The sequence below is a fragment of the Trichoderma breve genome, chromosome 6, assembly GCF_028502605.1.
Source record: "Trichoderma breve strain T069 chromosome 6, whole genome shotgun sequence".
In the NCBI taxonomy this organism is placed as follows: Eukaryota; Fungi; Ascomycota; class Sordariomycetes; order Hypocreales; family Hypocreaceae; genus Trichoderma; species Trichoderma breve.
In genome coordinates, this window is record NC_079237.1 from 4,033,200 (window position 1) to 4,050,700 (window position 17,501).

Consider the following 17,501-nt stretch of genomic DNA (forward strand, 5'->3'; position numbering starts at 1 on the left):
GCATCTTGCATCAAACCCAGCAATTTCGAAAGAACGTAAAACCTGCTCCAACTCTTTCATATCTCTATTAACAAGGTAAATCTCGCTGCAGCCCAACATCTTGCAAAGCGCGTAAACCGCGGCTCTGCAGGCGCCGCCACCTCCAATAACCATACCAGGTCGACCATGAGTAATTTGAATGACCTCTGGTTGAGCTGCAATAAGGGCATTGCATATACCAACGCAATCCGTATTTGTCCCAACTATCGTCTTTCGATTGGTTTGTGAATCCTGTTCAACGTATATATGGTTGACAGCCTGCGTCAGCTTAGCCGCATCTGTGAAGGAGTCGATGTGTTTCATAATTGCGACCTTGTGTGGCATAGTAACAGACGCTCCAACAAATGCAGGGTCTCGCATCAGAGGGATTAGGTCTTCTGGGGCAGACGTGTCTAAAAGTTGAAACTTCCAACGTAGTCCGAGAGTGTCGAAAAGTTGATTATGAAAATGCGGAGATAAGGAGTGTGAAATGCCTTTGCCAAGCAGGTACAGCTGCCCTGCAAATGATGATTCGCCATGTCGACTCATTATATGGAATGAACTGGCGAGGTGACAAGACGGCCAATTTAGTTGCCACTATTGAGAGATGATTTTTGAGACTGTAAACACAGAGCCTTGTGCTTATTCAGAGATAACTTAATCGCTTCGCGTTAAATGGAGTTGCCGTTGAAGGATATGAGCGAGGTGTATTTCTTCTATCTGTAAAATTTAGCGGGATAAAAGTTCACTCTTTCGGTTCAATGGTTATGATGGACATGGGGTTATTCTCACCCGAATGTTATCGTACGTCCCAAGAGTGGATTGATCCTTGGCTCGTACTATCTTGTGGTGCCGGGTATAGACTTTTCCGAAACGGCCACCCGGCATTAATGTCGTACATCTAGTGTCTAAAGAGCTGCTGCCGGTCATCTAGGTAAGTAAAGTTTTTTTTTTGGATAGGTCCAATTTTGAATACTCTACAAGATAGAATCCCATTGGATTTCTCTTCACTATTGTTTCTTTCTTCTTTGGACGCAAAAATGGCCGCGAAGTTATTCCCTACTATAAACCTCAGCCCAGCAATCGCGACGATGGCTCTGGGCAGCGCCTCAGCTGGTCACTCTCTTCTAGAGAAGATTAGAATCGCTGCATTGCACTCTTTCAAAGGTGTTGAAGTCTATTTTGGGTGTCTTGAAGCGCATGCTTATGTCACAGCCGGAGTTGTAGATCATCAGAGCTTACTTCAAGCCGCCGTGGAGACCAAGGAAGTTTGCGATCAGAACGGGATTTTTGTTGTTTGCCTCCAGCCGTTTCTGTTTTTTGATGGTCTTACATCTGATAGTGCACGAATTGATGCGTTTAAGAGACTCAGACTATGGTTCAATATCTCCCACGCATTAGGTACTGATCTCATCCAGATACCAACCAATTTTCAGCAACATGACACAACTGGAGACCTAGGCCGCATTGTGGAGGACCTCAAAGAAGCTGCAGCCCTTGGACTAAAGGAAAGTCCCCCCATACGATTAGCTTACGAGGGAGTCTCATGGGGGACACATATAGACACGTGGGAAACCACCTGGGAGGTAGTCAAGAGGGTAAACATGTCCAACCTTGGCATTTGTATCGACACGTTCCATATCGCTGCAAGGGTCTGGGGAGATCCAACTTCAGCCTTTGGATGCCTTAAAAATGGAGAGGCTGGCCTCACAGCTACACTGGAAAGGATGATACAAGAGCTTAATCCTCAAAAGATTTTTTACATCCAGATTGGAGATGCAGAGAAATTATCCCCGCCTCTTGGTCCGGGACATGAGTTCTGGGATGAAAAAATGCCACCCAGGATGAGCTGGTCAAGGAATTCCCGATTATTCCCATTTGAGAACCAGGGATATCTCCCGATCGGCAGGATTCTTGCTATTCTGGTCCAGCACATTGGTTATTGTGGCTGGGCAAGCATGGAGATATTCAACAGGAAACTTTTTGGTGGAGACCCAGCTATCCCAGAGCAATATGCCCGGAGAGCTAAACAGTCATGGGCCCTTACTATACGATTCTTGGAGAAAGAACACGAGAATGATAGAGCGAGGCAAGCTGTCACTGCGTTGTAAGGTGGAAGGGAGAATAAACAGTATTCAGCTTTTACTGCTAGGCTGCTTGTGGCCAATGGTAAAGAACATACAGTTGCAACTCTAATATACAAATCAGGTGCTATCGAAGGCAGATAATAGTTTGACAACAGACACTCAAGCGTTCAACATGCAGTATAGTTTAGCTTATTGTGACTGGTTACGCGTACTATTGGTATAATAAACCTCTTGTCTAGAGTAACTTAGATAACAAGTTCCTACGAGCTTGTATTTGTTAATAAAGACGGCATTTAATCCAAGGTTTGGATGATTTTGTATTCTCTTCCCATTTACACTAAGATATTATCTTTCAGTTGTGTAAGAATAGGGAGTTGTAGCAACAGAATCTGACCTGCCCCCCTTATAAATTTCCCTGGTTAAAGCAATACAGGGCACCATTTGCATTTCCAATAACATTATCTTTGTAATAATATTAATAAAAACGATAGAAACAATGGCATGTTATGCTGGTAATCAACTTACTTGTATCTATTGACGTATCGACACTGGCGCCTCCTTGATTGCGACAACTGGCGCTGAGAACCGTGCCCGTGAGTATTATATTCGTACAAGACAACCCAAAAGAGCCACTATATATTCATGTGAGTAATGTCTTCTAAACTGATTGACATTGAAAGGTAGTTCTTACTCTAGCTGAGCAACAAGAGATCCGTTCGAGTTGCTAAAACATGAATCGATGTTGACTTTGGTATTAAGATTAGTCTGCCCTGCGTTATTTTTGCAATCCGCAGCAATCTTCCAGTAGTTGGTGTTGCCATCCGGTGGATATATTTGTATATTTGTGCAACTTCCTGCGAAACCCGAGTTGGCAGATGCTCCTGCTATGAACTGGCTCATGGCAACTGCTAGTGCAGTGAAACTCTTTGTCTGCATGATATGCGATTACGAAGGGAGTTCAAGGGATACAATATACAAAAGAAGTGCAGAGATCGTGGGGATAGCTTTTCCTTTAATATATTGGGGCATTAGTTAAATCAGGAAGCCAAAAAGCTTAGGGAGTAGTTGTTTGCTTTTTCTATACTAGTCTCTTTAGTTAAACAGTTTGAGCACCAGGAATAGTATTAATCTGACATTTCTCATTTACCATATATTTAATAAGACACACCGAATAAATACGATAACCAATCGAAAACCTATAAATTGTTAACACTGTCCCTTAAATTACAATTGGGGGCTTAGTGGAATGGCCTAGGCGCTGAAACTATTGTTTTCGAATCACCGGGAAATGTAATTGATACCCCGGATTTCAGTAGCATTAGGCAGCCACAATAACTCTGTAGAGTATTGTTAAGAGGACTTTAGGCACATCGAAGGATTCAGAATTGCAGTGTTGGGCCTAGCTTCTACTGGATATATGGGACGAAGGAATATAGACAAACAGGCACTTGCCAACACCTTCCACTTTGAGCTGGCCTAAAAAAGAAATTATTCGTCTCTTTTAATGCTGGTATTAATAGTTAATGATTGCATGGTCAATTGTCCCTCATTAGCAGGTGAAATGCCGCTCGTTAGTCCTAGTAGTGTAAACAAGATGATGTTAGGGGCTCTATTTTGGTTTGCCGTCTCTATTTTTCCCCTACCATCGTATTGAATCCATTTGTTCCGGCATGTAAATGATACGTAATAATATCAAAGCTAGATGTCAAAAGAGCCTGAGTTTTCTTCTACTTACAGCCGTTCTCAATTTCTTCAAATGTAGTCCCTAAAACAATTCAACTGCTGGGGTCTCCCCCCTGCAAATTGACATGGGATATGAGAAAAACTCCCGCGCCAATGAGAGCATGCAAACAGTCAATGACTAGGCCACGACAGGAGCAATTGAAATCGGATGCATAAATGTTACTTGTCTGTATTCGGAAGGATAGCCCATTTGGTTGTATCGTGCGTCAATACATGACTGTCTAGCGCCTAATGGCGCCGTGGACGATGTATGTACCATTATCCCATGTCTTGGTGCCTGCCCTTTGTAGGCGTTCATACTTTTCTCATGGTACACCAGTCGCCTGCCGCTATTTTACAGGCTCTACTGTAATTTAGTAGTACTTTCTATGTGGCTTATTGCCGCTATCTCTTAGCAAGTTCAAGCTTCATATACATGAAGTATTTGTGATACGTGCGCATAATCGAAGCAGAGAAGAACGATGAAGTGGAGCCGCAGGGACATACAAGTCGAATGTAACCATCGAAGATAAACTGCGACTTGACGATCATTTGTTAGTTGGATTGTCAACCTTGCCATGAGTGCCGAAAAGTGGGCTGACAGCTGCTCGCCATAGTATTAACATCGGGCCTTCACAAACAGGCTGAATCAATACTAATGCTAGCTATAGGAGGATAGTGAAGGAATTGTATACATGCTTTTCGTATTGATAGCCTGCCAGCTCCCCTGTCCCGTCTATGGTATATAGGACAGGGAGTTGTTTCGCCCGCCGCCTAGGTTCCTCGTGACCACGGCATACCGGAATACAACGTTTCACAAATATACTCACACATGCGTGAATTGCACTGAAGTATGGGGTACTTTATTCTTTCATTGAAGGAACATCATTTCCTTATTAGATGAACTATGAATCTAAAAAGGATAAAGGGACATAGGTGGGTATAAATTTAGATGCCGCAGCACCCACATCAATTACTGTGGGAGCTGGTTCTTTGAGATTTGTCGTTATATCGAGTTATATCTTCTGGGAAATCTTTAGACGCGTTATGGCAAGAAATACGCTTCTTGCTTTGACCGCCCTGGTTGCGGCTGGAGCCTATGCTGATAACACGTCCTATGATGTCAACGCTGGTTGCTCCAAGTAAGCTTCCTGATATTTCCGAGCTTCCTTCACTGGCCTTCTGCCCAATGACTTATTCCTCGAGTTTGTATTAATAATTTATTTTTCAAGTGACCAACTCCTCCGATGGTATGACGAAGATATCGGTCTCTTCCTTTACCCTAATGGGGCCTACTACTTCTGGCAAGCTGGTGTCATGATCACAGCGGTTGCCAGCCTCGCTGCGCTCGATAGTGGTGTCAAGAGCAGAACCGCTGCGATGTGGCAAAACACGTATCTCAAGGGGGGTCAACCTTCTCATGGTGTCATACAATTAGACAGCACCGGCCGTAAGATTGTTGTGCCAAAGGGATCAGCGAGCAGCATTCCAAGCAAATTCAGGAAGAGAGAACAAGGCTTTCTAGCAAGTCACTAGTAAGTATTTTTGCCTGTTTAAAGGAATATACACAATTGAACAGAGGCTGATGGACAATGAAAATATGTAGCGACGACGAAGGTTGGTGGGGTTTGGCGTGGCAAGATGTCTACGATCTCACCGGAGTCCAGGACTATCTCACAGAATCTATTGCCATTTGGCAGGATATGAATGCTGGTTGGGGCAATCTCAACTGTGGTGGTCTCCCTTGGTTCAAAGGCGAAGCTAAGACCGACAACCCGTTAGCTATTCCCAATGGTAAGTTCTTTCTCCGTCTCGCGGATGACAACAGGGAGATATAATAGGCTTACATAGAATAATAGAACTGTACCTTGCTATCAGTGCTAGTCTCGCCAACCGTGTCCCCAGCAGCCAAAAGCAGACATACCTAAGTGCCGCACAAACAGCTTGGGCCTGGTTCCAAAAGGTTGGCTTCATCAACAGCCAAGGTCTTGTCAATGATGCTGTAAATGGTAACACCTGTGTGAATGATAACAATCAGCCAACTTGGACCTACAACCAGGGTGTTATCATCGGTGGTCTTGCAGACCTCTATATCGCCACGGGAGACTCATCTTACCTCACATCAGCTAGTCGGATTGCCAATGCTACTATGGCTCACCTGGTTGACAATAACGGCATTCTTGCTGACAGCTGCGATCTGTCACACAGCTGCAGCGGTGATAATCTCCAGTTCAAGGGTGTCTTTGCTAGGAATCTCCAAAAGCTATACCATAGCCAGCCTTTCCCTGCCTACAAGGCGTTCTTGGAAAAGAACGCCCAGTCCATTTGGCAAAACGATCTCGCTGTGGAGGCAGGAGACTGCTTTAATGGGGCTGATTGGGGTGGTCCCTACGTTCTTGGCTCTGCTACGGCCAGCAGCCAGAGCAGCGCCCTTCAGTGTCTTGTTGCTGCCCTCTATGTCTCTCAGAATTAGAGATAATGAAATGCTACATGAATATTTCAAATAGTAGACAGCGCTATTGTTTTCTTTTTAAATACTAAATATAAGGATATGTTATCCATTCTCTTTCTCTAAGCATTCAACATATAAAAAACCAGACCTGTTGCTAATCTGAGGATACGCGAAAGAACGATACTCTGGCAAGAGACCTTGAAGACTACGTCGGGACGAATTGGGATAACATCCGTACTTTCAACATCGTAGCCACCTTGGAGCAAGGCAAACTTCACTGGGCATCTCAAGGCCTGGACTCAGAGAAGTTCGAGCTGAATCACTATGAAGATGACGCCTTTCTTTGGCTCGCACTGCGAAACGAGCTGTCGAGCTGAGGTAGGTGGGATGGCTCAGATCAAGGGCCAGATTTCTGGAAGGTTAAGTTCAAGGCGGCATTCGATGCCAAGGTAGACAAGTTATATTGGTCCTATGACCAAGGTGTACCACCTGTGGAGTACACAAAACAGTAAGGTAGAGGTAAAGTGGGTGATCAGACTCTCTAGGAATAGTATCTAGGGATAGATCCTACTGTTCTCTATAGTTTGTGTTGTTGAAGCAAGACTATGCGAAAGAGCTAACAGTTGACCATCTGCATTTGATGTAAGGAACTTGATCTACCGCATAGTAGGTCATACATAACATTCCTCCGTTGTTATCATGAAGCCACTAAGTGATTACCTCTAAGGCTTTGGCAACAGGTTACCCTATATTATTATACTTCACAACCAGCTATTTAACTACTCTAAATAAGCGTAGAGAATGAAACTTATATACTTAGTTAAATCGAGGCTTATATAGCTCATTAGACAAGCGTGAAGAGCATAAGCTTGTTGAGCTCGTTAAGCGAGTAAGACAAGCGAAACCTGATTAGTTCGTTGGATTATTGTTAATCCAGTCGTGTCTGTTCAGTAGGCCCATGGTTACGACCATAAGTGTTGGGTCGTGACACTAACCCTTTGTACTTGCAAAGATGTCGTGCTCTCAGACAGGCCATTAACGCCAACTTTGAGGAAGTTCAGGTCATTCGTAAGCCGCATTCTAAAGCTGCCGGTCATAAGCTCTTCGATGTCCCAGTTGGCCAACACAAATCGTCCGTGCAAGAACTCAGCCTCAGGGGTTGACGCCCACACGACGGTCTGCCCAGCTAGGTTTTCTGCTCCAAAGTCAATATATTCAATCTCATAAGAGATTTGGAGAATACCATGTCTCGCGTCAATGGCTCAGGAGTAGCTCACCATCATCCCATGAGAGACTACTCTCGTTTAATCCAGCAGCACGGGCAGTATCTGAGAGCACACTGCCAGGGTGAATGCTGACGATCTGCAGCTCTTCAGGCCTTACGTCTTTGGCAATCTGTTGCATCAGAGCCGTACCCGAATTCTTGGTCAGGCCATATGATGGAATCTGAGGGGTCACGCCAGTCCACATATATATGGCCACTGTGGAAATATTAATCAGATACTACCGCCTAGTTAGTAGCAGTTGTTTCGTCACACGAAGAGATCCAACATTACCTTCCGTCCTGGAGCACCTTGTCCCTTTTGTTTGTACAGTCGCTCCGCAAAGTCAAGGTGGGATTGGACGTTGGTGATATATGACTGCCAGACCCGATCACGACCTGCTTCCAACAGCGACTTTGCATCTCCAAAAGATGCGGCGTTCATGACAACAACATCAACAACAATGCCCTCCCCTTCCAGACGATCCCAAAGAGCCGCAGTCGCATCAATATCACTCGTGTCGCAGATGCGCCCGTCCACGATGGTGGAGGACTCGATCGCCTGGCCCTCTGCCATGAGTCGGGAAGCAGCGAGCTCGACCTTCTCCCTACCGCGGCCAACGATGATAACACGCCTGGCGCCAGCGGTGATGAAGTTCCTGGCAATAGCGAGGCCGATACCGCCATTCCCTCCAGTCACGAGAACTGTCTTGCCTGCTTGACTGAGTTTGGGTTGTCTGGGGTCAATGGCCGGGTAAGGCGTCTTGTGAAAGATCTTCAGGCCTAGACTCATCTTTTCTTGTGCGAAATGTCCTGGAATGGGGAGGTGAGGGGCGAATCTAGAAATAACAAGAGTAAGCAGTACAGTACGATCGATGCATTAAAAAAACAGTCTATTGATTTCGATGCGTCCCGTGTATTTTATACTGTTCCGCCAGCGGCTAACATGAGCAGATGGATGCATGCGGAAGCTGTAGGTTCTAGTTGGCAGAATCGGATATGAACTCCATACGAAGTCCGCAGTTGTGGGAGCATGGTTGGTCGTATCTCACCCTTGCGCCCGGCGCAATTGAAGTACAACTCCTTCTCAGAATAACGGTGCATTGCGGACAGTCGGTGGCGAGAACAGAACGAAAGAGCTTGAGTACGGCCTTGGAATTGCGGCGGGGGAGGTTCGGAGGAAAACTGCTGCTGGCGGCCACGGTCGGGGATGGGTGGGGTGAATCTGCGGAGGTAACTCTCGCATGTAAGGGTTTCTGGGGACTTTGCGGAGGGAGTCGGTTATCATCCGCCTGGTTCGGGGACAGATTCGGCGGACTCTGCGACTCAAGGCGGCCTTGCTGATGTCAGGTCCGTATGTTTGTGTGTTTTTACTAACAGCAACACATCCGCACCCCGCCCCGCATGCCCGCCTCTAGCACAGTGACTCCAACAGTATTTCCCTCTGAACATCTTCCCAAATTCCTTCCCTGTCAAGCAAGCCAGCTCCGCGACCCCTACGCTCCGTCCTGAGGGTCGCAGATCTTCACGATGCAGCGCAGCTCTAAACAGAAGTCATGTTTCAACTGCAAGAACAGTAAGAGACGGTGTGACCGGACGCTCCCCAGCTGCACCCGATGTATCGACCATGGAGTTGAGTGTGCATATCCCTTCTCGCAGGACCTATCTGATCGCGGCTCTCTCGATTCCCGGCACAGCAACAGCGGGAGGCAGAAAACTTTTGATGTCCGCTCTACACCAATACAGCCACGCGATGCATTTGACCCAGATGATTCATCAAGGATAGCCAGCAGCCACCAAGCTTCTGGATCATCGTCATCGTCGGCGCAAGCCCCGACCATAGTGACCCTCGCCAAATCACACACCCTGTCTGGTAGGGAATTGAAATGGTTCACACCGCCCTCCACCTGGGTTGTCGTCCATCATTACCACCCGCCTGGTTCTCTGCCATCACCGCAAGTCTTTACAGAATTCTTCCGCGGACTTCAGAGATGGCTTGTCCGCTTCCAGAGGGAGGGGCACAACCCATTCATCCACCGCCAGCTGTACCCGCCGCGAGAAATACCAGACTGTATTCAAGATGCCTATGCTGCCATTGCAGTCTCAATTGGGAGCTCTACTGAAAATCAAAACATGACTGATAGTACAACGATATCATATGCTGAAAAACTAATCGCCCAACAGGCTACCTTGGTCAGCCAGCCCCTCAACATAATGACAGCCAAGGACCACTTGGCCCGCACCCAGGCCCTCCTCATCCACCTCATTCTCGCCGTCTCGTCGGCTTCAATATCCCGTCAGGCTAAAGCCAATGGCTGGATAGAAACTCTCCACCGCTGGAAAACTGAGCTGTTAGCGTCGGCTGAGCAGGAGTCCAGCCTCGCGCAGCTGTTCCCTTGCGAGCCTGCTCTTGCCCTAGATGGTGCTGTATCGGATACCGATCCTATCCCGGACCTTCATCGGGCGTTTCTTATCTGCGAATCAATCCGCCGGACGTGGCTATTATGTTCGGTGTCTATAGGAATGTACCGCAGTCTCAAAGGAGACTGGATCAATGCCTGTGGCGGCGACATCTGCTTCACGGCCCGTGCCAGCCTCTGGAGTGCTGCCTCATCCGCCGCCTGGGCAAGTATTGCCAGAACGACGGATCCATTATTCGAGTACAGTCTTCGCGGAGAAGAAGTAGCAAAGCGAGGGATCCCTGCTATGGAAGTTGACGAGTTCGCCCGTCACATATTCACGCTTATGTGGGGTGCGGACAAGGTTGAGAGCTGGGTTTTCCGGACCCGACAAGTTCAATCGGCTGGCCATTGATATGGGGGTTAATCCTGGAGCTAGCAGGTGGCAATTTTCAGTAGTATGGCATTGTCAGTGTCTGTGAATGTCTGCACTGGCCTTGTCGTGGCATCTCCGCGCGCGGTCGGACTGCAACTCCGCAAAGGATTTGAGTTACACGGCAGAAGTTTTATTTTTTCCCTTCAAATATAGCCTGGTCACCACAACATGTCCCCACTGCCACTGCTCTGGCCAAACTACTTGATTACCTACCATCGATTAAGCTGCCAAGTTTACACCGTTCACAATGTGCGCTTGGAGCCCAACAACCGACATGCCAAGCCTCCGGGGCAAGGTCGCTGTCGTAACAGGCGCAAGGTATTTACTTTGAGACAAGCGGCTCTGTTTGGAAAGACTTGCTCATCAGCTGTAGTGTCGGCATTGGGCTCCAGATTGTTCGCCAGCTCGCGCAGCATGGAGCTAAAGTTTACGCCACGACAAGGTCCGCAAAGAGCGCAATGAAGGCGCGAAATTCCTTCCTCCAGTACCCAGAAATCGCTCCTGAAGCGGTGGAGTGGCTACAATTGGACCTGACAGATCTGAGGAGCATTACCCAGTTGGCGGAAGAGGTGAAGAAAAGGGTTAGCAGCCTCGACATTCTGGGTAGGTCCCTCGCTTCTATGCAGTCAACCTAGACTCACTGGCATGGCAGTCAGCAATGCTGCAACTATCACCACCTCGAAGGAGATCGTAGCCGATAGATGGGAGAAGAACATGGCAGTCAAGTATGTTCCGTCCTCTAAAATGGGAAATCTTCGCTGACAACCGCTTTCAAGTGTCTTAGGCTCGTTTCTACTCATTGACCGTCTTATGCCTCTGCTCGAGACTACCTCCAAGCGTTCAGGTGCCGACGTTAGGATCGTGACCATCGCTTCTACAGCTCCAAAAGCCTTCCTCCCTGCCAACTTCCAATTCCAATTTGACTCGGCTGCTGGGCTCGTCACTCCTGTAACTTGTTATCCCCCGGCCTGGCGTTACTTTCTGAAGTTCCTCTTTGCTAGCGACATGATTCTGTACAGCGTCTCCAAGGCTGGAGCAATGATCTACGCCTCAAAGATGCAGGAGTTGTTCGACAAGTACGGCCTCAACATACTTTCACTCATCGTTCACCCCGGTGAAGTAGCCACCGAGGGAGTTGCCGAGGCTAACAATGCCTTCATGCGGATGATGGCCCGCACGTCTTTTATGAGTTCAGAGCAAGGTGCTGCTTCTCCACTGTTCGCAGCTACTTCCGATCAGATCCGCGCCGACCCAGATCAGTTCAAAGGTAAGCTGCTCATGCCCGTTGGTAAGCCTTCGAGTTTGCATTCCGTGGTAAACGATAGGAAGCAAGCTCAGGGCCTTTGGGATGTCATGATGAAAGAGCTTGCCCGGCATCTTGAGGCGGATGACCTGGCCCCCATGCGAAAATGGTGATTGCTCAAACAACTCTATCCACAACTTGAAATATACTCGCAAAATTGACTTGCAAGTGGCGTGTTCGCATATATCTTCCGCTCCTACCAATTTTGTTTACCGAGCGCAGTTACGTAACTCGTCTCCGAGAAGACCATGCCCAACCTTTGCCTATTCAGTGATTACTTGGAAGTGAGATAAATTGTCCCACAAGTAGCTGTCACCAGGAGGATACAGGGACAGCTTGAAATGCCAGCGCGCGGCAGGAAGGCCTATAGAGCCGTAGGGTAGAATCCATTGGATAGGCTGATTGAACTGCGTCTGGAGAAGCCTCTGACCGATAAATGCTTCCTTTCTGTAGTCTCAACCATGTACGTGATTCAAGAAAGTGGCCCTTGGATCACCCTACTTTGTCTAGGCTCTCTTGATAGATTTCCCATCAGCCACCATCTCAAGCACCTGGATGATTCTATGTTGGGTATATACAAATTTCATTCAGTCAGAGAGGCACACACCAAGTTAGAACATATTTGAGCCACAATCTATTGAGTTATTAAGGGTCAAATTATTGAGGTACATAAATAAGACTAAATAATTATTCTATATCAGCCCTCAAACTTCTCGGCGTCATGCCCATTACTATACCGAAATTTCTCACTCCACTCATACAGCTGTTTGAAATCCCTACACTGATGCACAGTTCCAAAGCCATCGACCCCATTACCTTTAGTACCTCCATCAAACGGAGAGCGAAAGGGCTCAAGGGCACTGTCTGCGGCACATAGAATGCTTTCTCGGAGATAATCAAAGCAGTGTAAAGAATGCGCGTCATGCAATTTCTGGGCTTCGTCATGTGAGAGCTTACCAGTCAGGGCGCGGCGAAAGTCGGCATAAATGAGAAACTGATGGTAAAATCAGAAAAGAAATTGCAAGTCAAGTTAACAGGAAGGCTCACGAGACAATGGAGTTGATGAAACGCGGCAACACAGAAGCGCCCTGAACCATCCGTGCTCATATCTTGTACGATCCGAGGAATATCTCCTGCGGCTTTTATATTGTCCATGGCAACGTAACCCATTCCCGCTGAGGCACAATTAGTATCAGCAATGGCGATTAAAGACAAAACAGCATACGAGGAAACAATGACATCCAGGCTTCGCGGCTGGCGTTCATGTCTCGATCAAAGTAAGCACCTCCGCCTACGTAAGTTCGAAGAAGGTTTCCGAGAGGCGGAACGTTCAAGGATGGAAGAAGTTCTTGTCGCGAAGCACCTCTATTCGAAGATAATAGAAGAAGATTATGGGTAATAATGGTGCCAAGGGCAGAAACAACAACACTGACCAAAGCGACGATGATGATCAAGCGTCGAGTTGTTCTGCGGCTCTGGCCGTCGTGTTGTGTCATCAATCCATCTTCATCATCTTTGGTGAGAAATGGCACCTCGTTCTCTGGGACCGAGTCGAGCATTGCTCCGAATCGCCAAGTGATTGTTGATAGGAGCAAAAAGTGAGTCAAAGGTGAATTCTCTGGCGAAAGCGGGAAACCGAGGGGTATTGGAAATGTTGGTCAACGTAGTGATTCTTGACTTCTCCTCAATGATACGTGGGCAATGTCTCGGCATTATTTCTCGTTACCGTACGTGTAGTTGCTGCGGCTTACTTACGTGATTGCGGCTTACTTACATGATTGCGGCTTACTTACGTGATTGTGCCTTGTTGATAGGGACATATGCTATGCATTTGGCTGCCACCTGCCTTTCTAGATCAACTATCGACGAGATACATAACCGAAGCCATCAGCCGATCCACATCCTTTCCATGGAACTTTGTTACGATCCCAAAGGTGTGCGTGTGGACGGATGGGTGGTGCATGCATTAGCTAGAATGCGGTGGAGTGACGGATAGTGTTGGAGGGGGAGGGATCGAGAAGCCAAGTTCGAGTAACCTACCCTAACCCCCGCATCTCGAGCTGCCGAGCCATGGCCACAACAAGCCTAAAGGGACTTGACTGCCTCTGTCACTCGACAACCTTTCCTTGTTGATGTTTGTTCATTTTCCTTGACTCGCACATGCATCACCCTCTACAATGACAGTGCCAGCCCCGCTTCACACATGTCTTGTCGCATCTTTCTCCTCAGCGGTAACCATCATCGTACTTCTTCTCCTCATCCGCCCGGGTTATGACAACATAATCACCACCGTCGTTGATCGCGTACGGGCCCCGCCTTCGGCCGACGTCAGCCATTGTCCTCGGCCGAAAGAGTGTCCCGCCCTCACGCCGTCGCAAGAGCTCTCCCCAACCAAGTTTGTCAAAGATCCATGGATGCATCCGATATACAGCCGAAAGGGCATTTCCAACCAGACAGCTTTTTGGGATTCGCTGCTTACACCAAATGGAGGTTTCCTAATGGTCGACTTGGGCGACCATAGAAACCATAGTGTGGGGGTGTCCATGTTTCATCAGCTGCACTGCTTAAGCATAGTGTGAGTATTTTTTCATTGCCAGTTGCCCCAAAGTACCTAACTTGATTCTAGTCGAAGCGTGGTGGTGGGCGGGGGCATGCACAAACATCCCAATGACGGCGGAGGAAACAGCGCCATGGAAGACGATCAACACTTTATGCACTGCTTCGACTACATCGTTCAGGTGATGCATTCCAGCCAATGCCTTGAATCTCAATCCACAATTCTAATAGAGAACTTAGGCCATCCTGTGCTCAGCTGATGATGCTTTGGAAAACTCAGTTAACATACTGGACGGTGAGGGCGGGGAGGAGGACGGAATCAACGGAATGGGGCAGACACACAAGTGTCGCAATGCCACAATGCTCTATGACTACGTGCTGCAGTCCGTGCAGGTCCCCATAAAGCCAGCCTCGCTTGGGAAATATTCTGTATTCTTATGAGTGCTGAAACTCGTCAAGACGTTGTGTAGCAAGAATAGATGAATCACACACGAGAATTTGTACTCGAATGAGGTCATGGCTTGGCTCGACTGAGCAGCCCAAGTACTCCGTACAACGATTAAAAATGGCAGGGACCGGGATTCCGATCTGCCCCCCACGTGGCTGTTAATCGTGCAACCAAGACTATCGGTACTCCATATGAAGCCGCCGGCCCGTACCTTTGTACTAGTAGGATACGAGCAAAGAGCGCTACTGCAGATGTAGTTCTTTTTCCGAAAACGACTAAAGGTGTGCCGCTGACCCGCGCCGCAGTTGCTGACGCTCAATCGACGGAAGTTTCCTTGATCACATTCAATATTTGCTGTATGTACACGTCCTCTTATTGGAGCAATAACATGGTGCGGATAACCACCATGGGGCAAAACCTGACAAATGATCTCTGTTGAGCCATAGACCAAGGGTGAGTGGTCTGGCTGCCTATCCCTTCTCACGCCTAGCAGGGCGCCGATCATTTTGACCAGGGGTAAGTGGTTGTTACCCAGAGAGGAAGCCGACACAGGTTCCGTATCACCCCATTGGCTGCGGCGTATGGGCATCCCGCCAAAGACCAATACTACTACTATTACCCGAGCCGAGGCGGGGGCTGACTGGCGGTAGTTCCAGCGTCACCAGCGACACCAGCGTCACCGGCGTCACATCGAAAAGTGAGGACTGGCACAGGTTTCAATCTACAGTAGCGATTTGCGCCTGCATACTTTTCGTTTGGTCTATTCTGGCTGCCTTGGGAATTCTATCCTTTGTACTAGAGGGGTGATGCGGAGGTTTCAGCCACCAACGGCTTGCTTTGCCTCCTCGGCATGTTTCCCGTATCCTTAGGGCGCCTTTTCCCAAACCTTGGAATCTGCTGGCATCGGATATCCAGTTTCTGGTGGAGGTGCTACCTCATGGTCTTCAATCCACTTAGCCACACTGTCCAGGTCGCGGCATTTATGCACAGTGTTGAAGTTGGCAAAGGGATCCGGGATGTCCTTTACCCAGTGGTGCGGGATGACGCCGACGTCGGCGCTGCACATGATGTTCTGCCGAAGCATTTCAAAGCAGTGGTCTATATATCTGATTAGCAAGCGATACGTATCCATCCATGATAGCAGCGTGTGTGGGTACTCACTGATGTGCACTTTTACGGTAATCGGTCTGTCGTTCAGCCAGGTTGCCCATTTTTTGTTTTCTGGTCTTTCGTAGTACTCTCGGTGATATGCTTGCCGGATTACATTGAGACACTATCCATATGTCAGCCCGCTCATGGCATGATAGCAACAGCTGCATGGAAAAAGACATGTGCTTACATGCATTTTGTGGCTGATCTCGAGGAATCCAATATACCCTCCTCCGTACTCTTCAGTGAACCTGGCAGACCCTTCCAAGTCCATGCCCATTGCGGCAAATTCGTCACGAGAAAAACTTGCATATTTGACTATACGGATTGTCAGTGAAACTGGTGGGTGAGGGCTGAATGGGCAAAGGCCTCCACGAACCGAACTTACCAAAACCCCATTTGTTCCATTCGCGGTCCATGGCTTCGTTTGGGTCTCCCCAATGGCCAGTGAACTGCGAATTCTTCCCGAGAGTGCCTGTTGAGCCGATTAGCTTACCGTCGTGGAGATTGAATATTGTTGGGTGGCTAGGAAATACCGTTGAACTTGACATCATGTAGCTTATTACTGACCTGCTTCATTACGGTCGCTAAAACCACGTTAGCATCATTTGCGACATATTGGAAATCTTTGGCAGAACTAACAGTAGGTTGAGCTGTGCCTCATGCATTTCTCGTCAAGATGAGGTTGCCATGCCTTTCCAAGCAGAAAGGCTCCAGCTGCGGTAAGAGCCAAGACGCTGACAGCCATGATGATGCTGAAGACGCCAAAGCGTCGATAAGGGTGGTAGAGAGGGTAAACATCATCCCCTAAGAGAGCACGCGCACCCTCTTGGTCGTCAAGACTATCTTCGTCTGAAGTTCGTAATGACTTTTCAAGATTTGAGGATGGCACGGCAAAGTATATATGCGGCCGACTAACTAGATCTTTTACGACTTGTCTCCAAGGTCGCATATTGATGGTTATATTCAATATCGCTGCTTAGTAGAGATGGAAAGGTAGGTAAATAAGTGAGTGAAAGCCAAGATTGGCGGGATGGAGAGGCGGGCGTAAGTTGAGAGCTGCGTAGAAGGGGCAATTGGAAGCCAGGTTGAGCAAAGAGAATTGACTATTTCCCAATCCAAATAAGTGAACTGGTATATAAGTTTCTGCGGGGCATGTCCCTAAGCCCCTAGCCAAAGTCTTCCGACTTTCGTCGCTCATAACTTCCGGGGTAGGACAAACTAGTGTGAGAGTCAAATAGTGGAGCTATGTTCCAGATCATCTGCCGTGCGTTGACGACGGGCGTCTTTTCTCTGCGACTGAGTGATTTCCTTCATACTCCGCACGAATCGGGTGGTACAACAGGGTGATGAGAGTGCATTTCTCTGAGTCGGGGCGAAGTAAGCTGCATGCAGGTATGCATGCAGCTGAAGGTGGCGTTGTGCTATCACCTGCTTGTATATTGCCAAATAGATTATACCATATTCCTCCAACTCTCCCTCTTAGAATTCCAAGAGATACTATTTATTTCGACAGTACTATACCATTTCGGGGAGGAGAGTTTGTGAACTTCTCATCAATGTCTCGGCGATACCCCTCTATGTCATCATGTAGATAACAAGCGAGGGAACTTTTGATTTGCTTCATGGCAACTAAGCACCTTGAATAGGTCAACTTCGTGGGTCGCTAG

The 17,501-nt window shown here is 47.8% G+C and overlaps 8 protein-coding genes across 8 annotated transcripts; 5 read left to right on the forward strand and 3 right to left on the reverse strand.

The window, feature by feature from the left end:
- Window positions 1–1,058: 1,058 nt before the first annotated feature.
- T069G_10162 (xylose isomerase-like TIM barrel domain-containing protein) lies at window positions 1,059–2,129 on the forward strand (the record flags this gene model as incomplete). The annotated part of the gene is made up of 1 exon (XM_056177372.1): window positions 1,059–2,129. The coding sequence occupies one exon, from the start codon at window positions 1,059–1,061 to the stop codon at window positions 2,127–2,129; it is 1,071 nt and encodes a 356-aa protein (XP_056025850.1).
- Window positions 2,130–4,874: 2,745 nt separating this feature from the next.
- T069G_10163 (glycosyl hydrolase family 76 domain-containing protein) lies at window positions 4,875–6,300 on the forward strand (the record flags this gene model as incomplete). Its single annotated transcript, XM_056177373.1, has 4 exons — window positions 4,875–4,969; window positions 5,060–5,362; window positions 5,434–5,621; window positions 5,687–6,300. The coding sequence occupies 4 exons, from the start codon at window positions 4,875–4,877 to the stop codon at window positions 6,298–6,300; spliced, it is 1,200 nt and encodes a 399-aa protein (XP_056025851.1).
- Window positions 6,301–7,207: 907 nt separating this feature from the next.
- Window positions 7,208–8,333, reverse strand: T069G_10164 (short chain dehydrogenase domain-containing protein; the record flags this gene model as incomplete). Its single annotated transcript, XM_056177374.1, has 5 exons — window positions 7,208–7,222; window positions 7,275–7,474; window positions 7,557–7,782; window positions 7,836–8,110; window positions 8,153–8,333. 5 exons carry the CDS (start codon window positions 8,331–8,333, stop codon window positions 7,208–7,210), a joined length of 897 nt encoding a protein of 298 aa, XP_056025852.1.
- Window positions 8,334–9,070: 737 nt separating this feature from the next.
- On the forward strand, window positions 9,071–10,354 carry T069G_10165 (fungal zn(2)-Cys(6) binuclear cluster domain-containing protein; the record flags this gene model as incomplete). Its single annotated transcript, XM_056177375.1, has 1 exon — window positions 9,071–10,354. One exon carries the CDS (start codon window positions 9,071–9,073, stop codon window positions 10,352–10,354), a length of 1,284 nt encoding a protein of 427 aa, XP_056025853.1.
- Window positions 10,355–10,622: 268 nt separating this feature from the next.
- T069G_10166 (short chain dehydrogenase domain-containing protein) lies at window positions 10,623–11,791 on the forward strand (the record flags this gene model as incomplete). Its single annotated transcript, XM_056177376.1, has 5 exons — window positions 10,623–10,693; window positions 10,749–10,800; window positions 10,861–10,978; window positions 11,028–11,100; window positions 11,152–11,791. 5 exons carry the CDS (start codon window positions 10,623–10,625, stop codon window positions 11,789–11,791), a joined length of 954 nt encoding a protein of 317 aa, XP_056025854.1.
- A 584-nt stretch (window positions 11,792–12,375) lies between these two features.
- T069G_10167 (uncharacterized protein) lies at window positions 12,376–13,237 on the reverse strand (the record flags this gene model as incomplete). The annotated part of the gene is made up of 3 exons (XM_056177377.1): window positions 12,376–12,672; window positions 12,726–12,853; window positions 12,904–13,237. 3 exons carry the CDS (start codon window positions 13,235–13,237, stop codon window positions 12,376–12,378), a joined length of 759 nt encoding a protein of 252 aa, XP_056025855.1.
- Window positions 13,238–13,855: 618 nt separating this feature from the next.
- Window positions 13,856–14,675, forward strand: T069G_10168 (uncharacterized protein; the record flags this gene model as incomplete). The annotated part of the gene is made up of 3 exons (XM_056177378.1): window positions 13,856–14,253; window positions 14,305–14,416; window positions 14,475–14,675. 3 exons carry the CDS (start codon window positions 13,856–13,858, stop codon window positions 14,673–14,675), a joined length of 711 nt encoding a protein of 236 aa, XP_056025856.1.
- An 872-nt stretch (window positions 14,676–15,547) lies between these two features.
- Window positions 15,548–16,783, reverse strand: T069G_10169 (uncharacterized protein; the record flags this gene model as incomplete). The annotated part of the gene is made up of 6 exons (XM_056177379.1): window positions 15,548–15,780; window positions 15,844–15,955; window positions 16,022–16,149; window positions 16,220–16,306; window positions 16,368–16,418; window positions 16,474–16,783. The coding sequence occupies 6 exons, from the start codon at window positions 16,781–16,783 to the stop codon at window positions 15,548–15,550; spliced, it is 921 nt and encodes a 306-aa protein (XP_056025857.1).
- Between the last annotated feature and the right edge of the window lie 718 nt (window positions 16,784–17,501).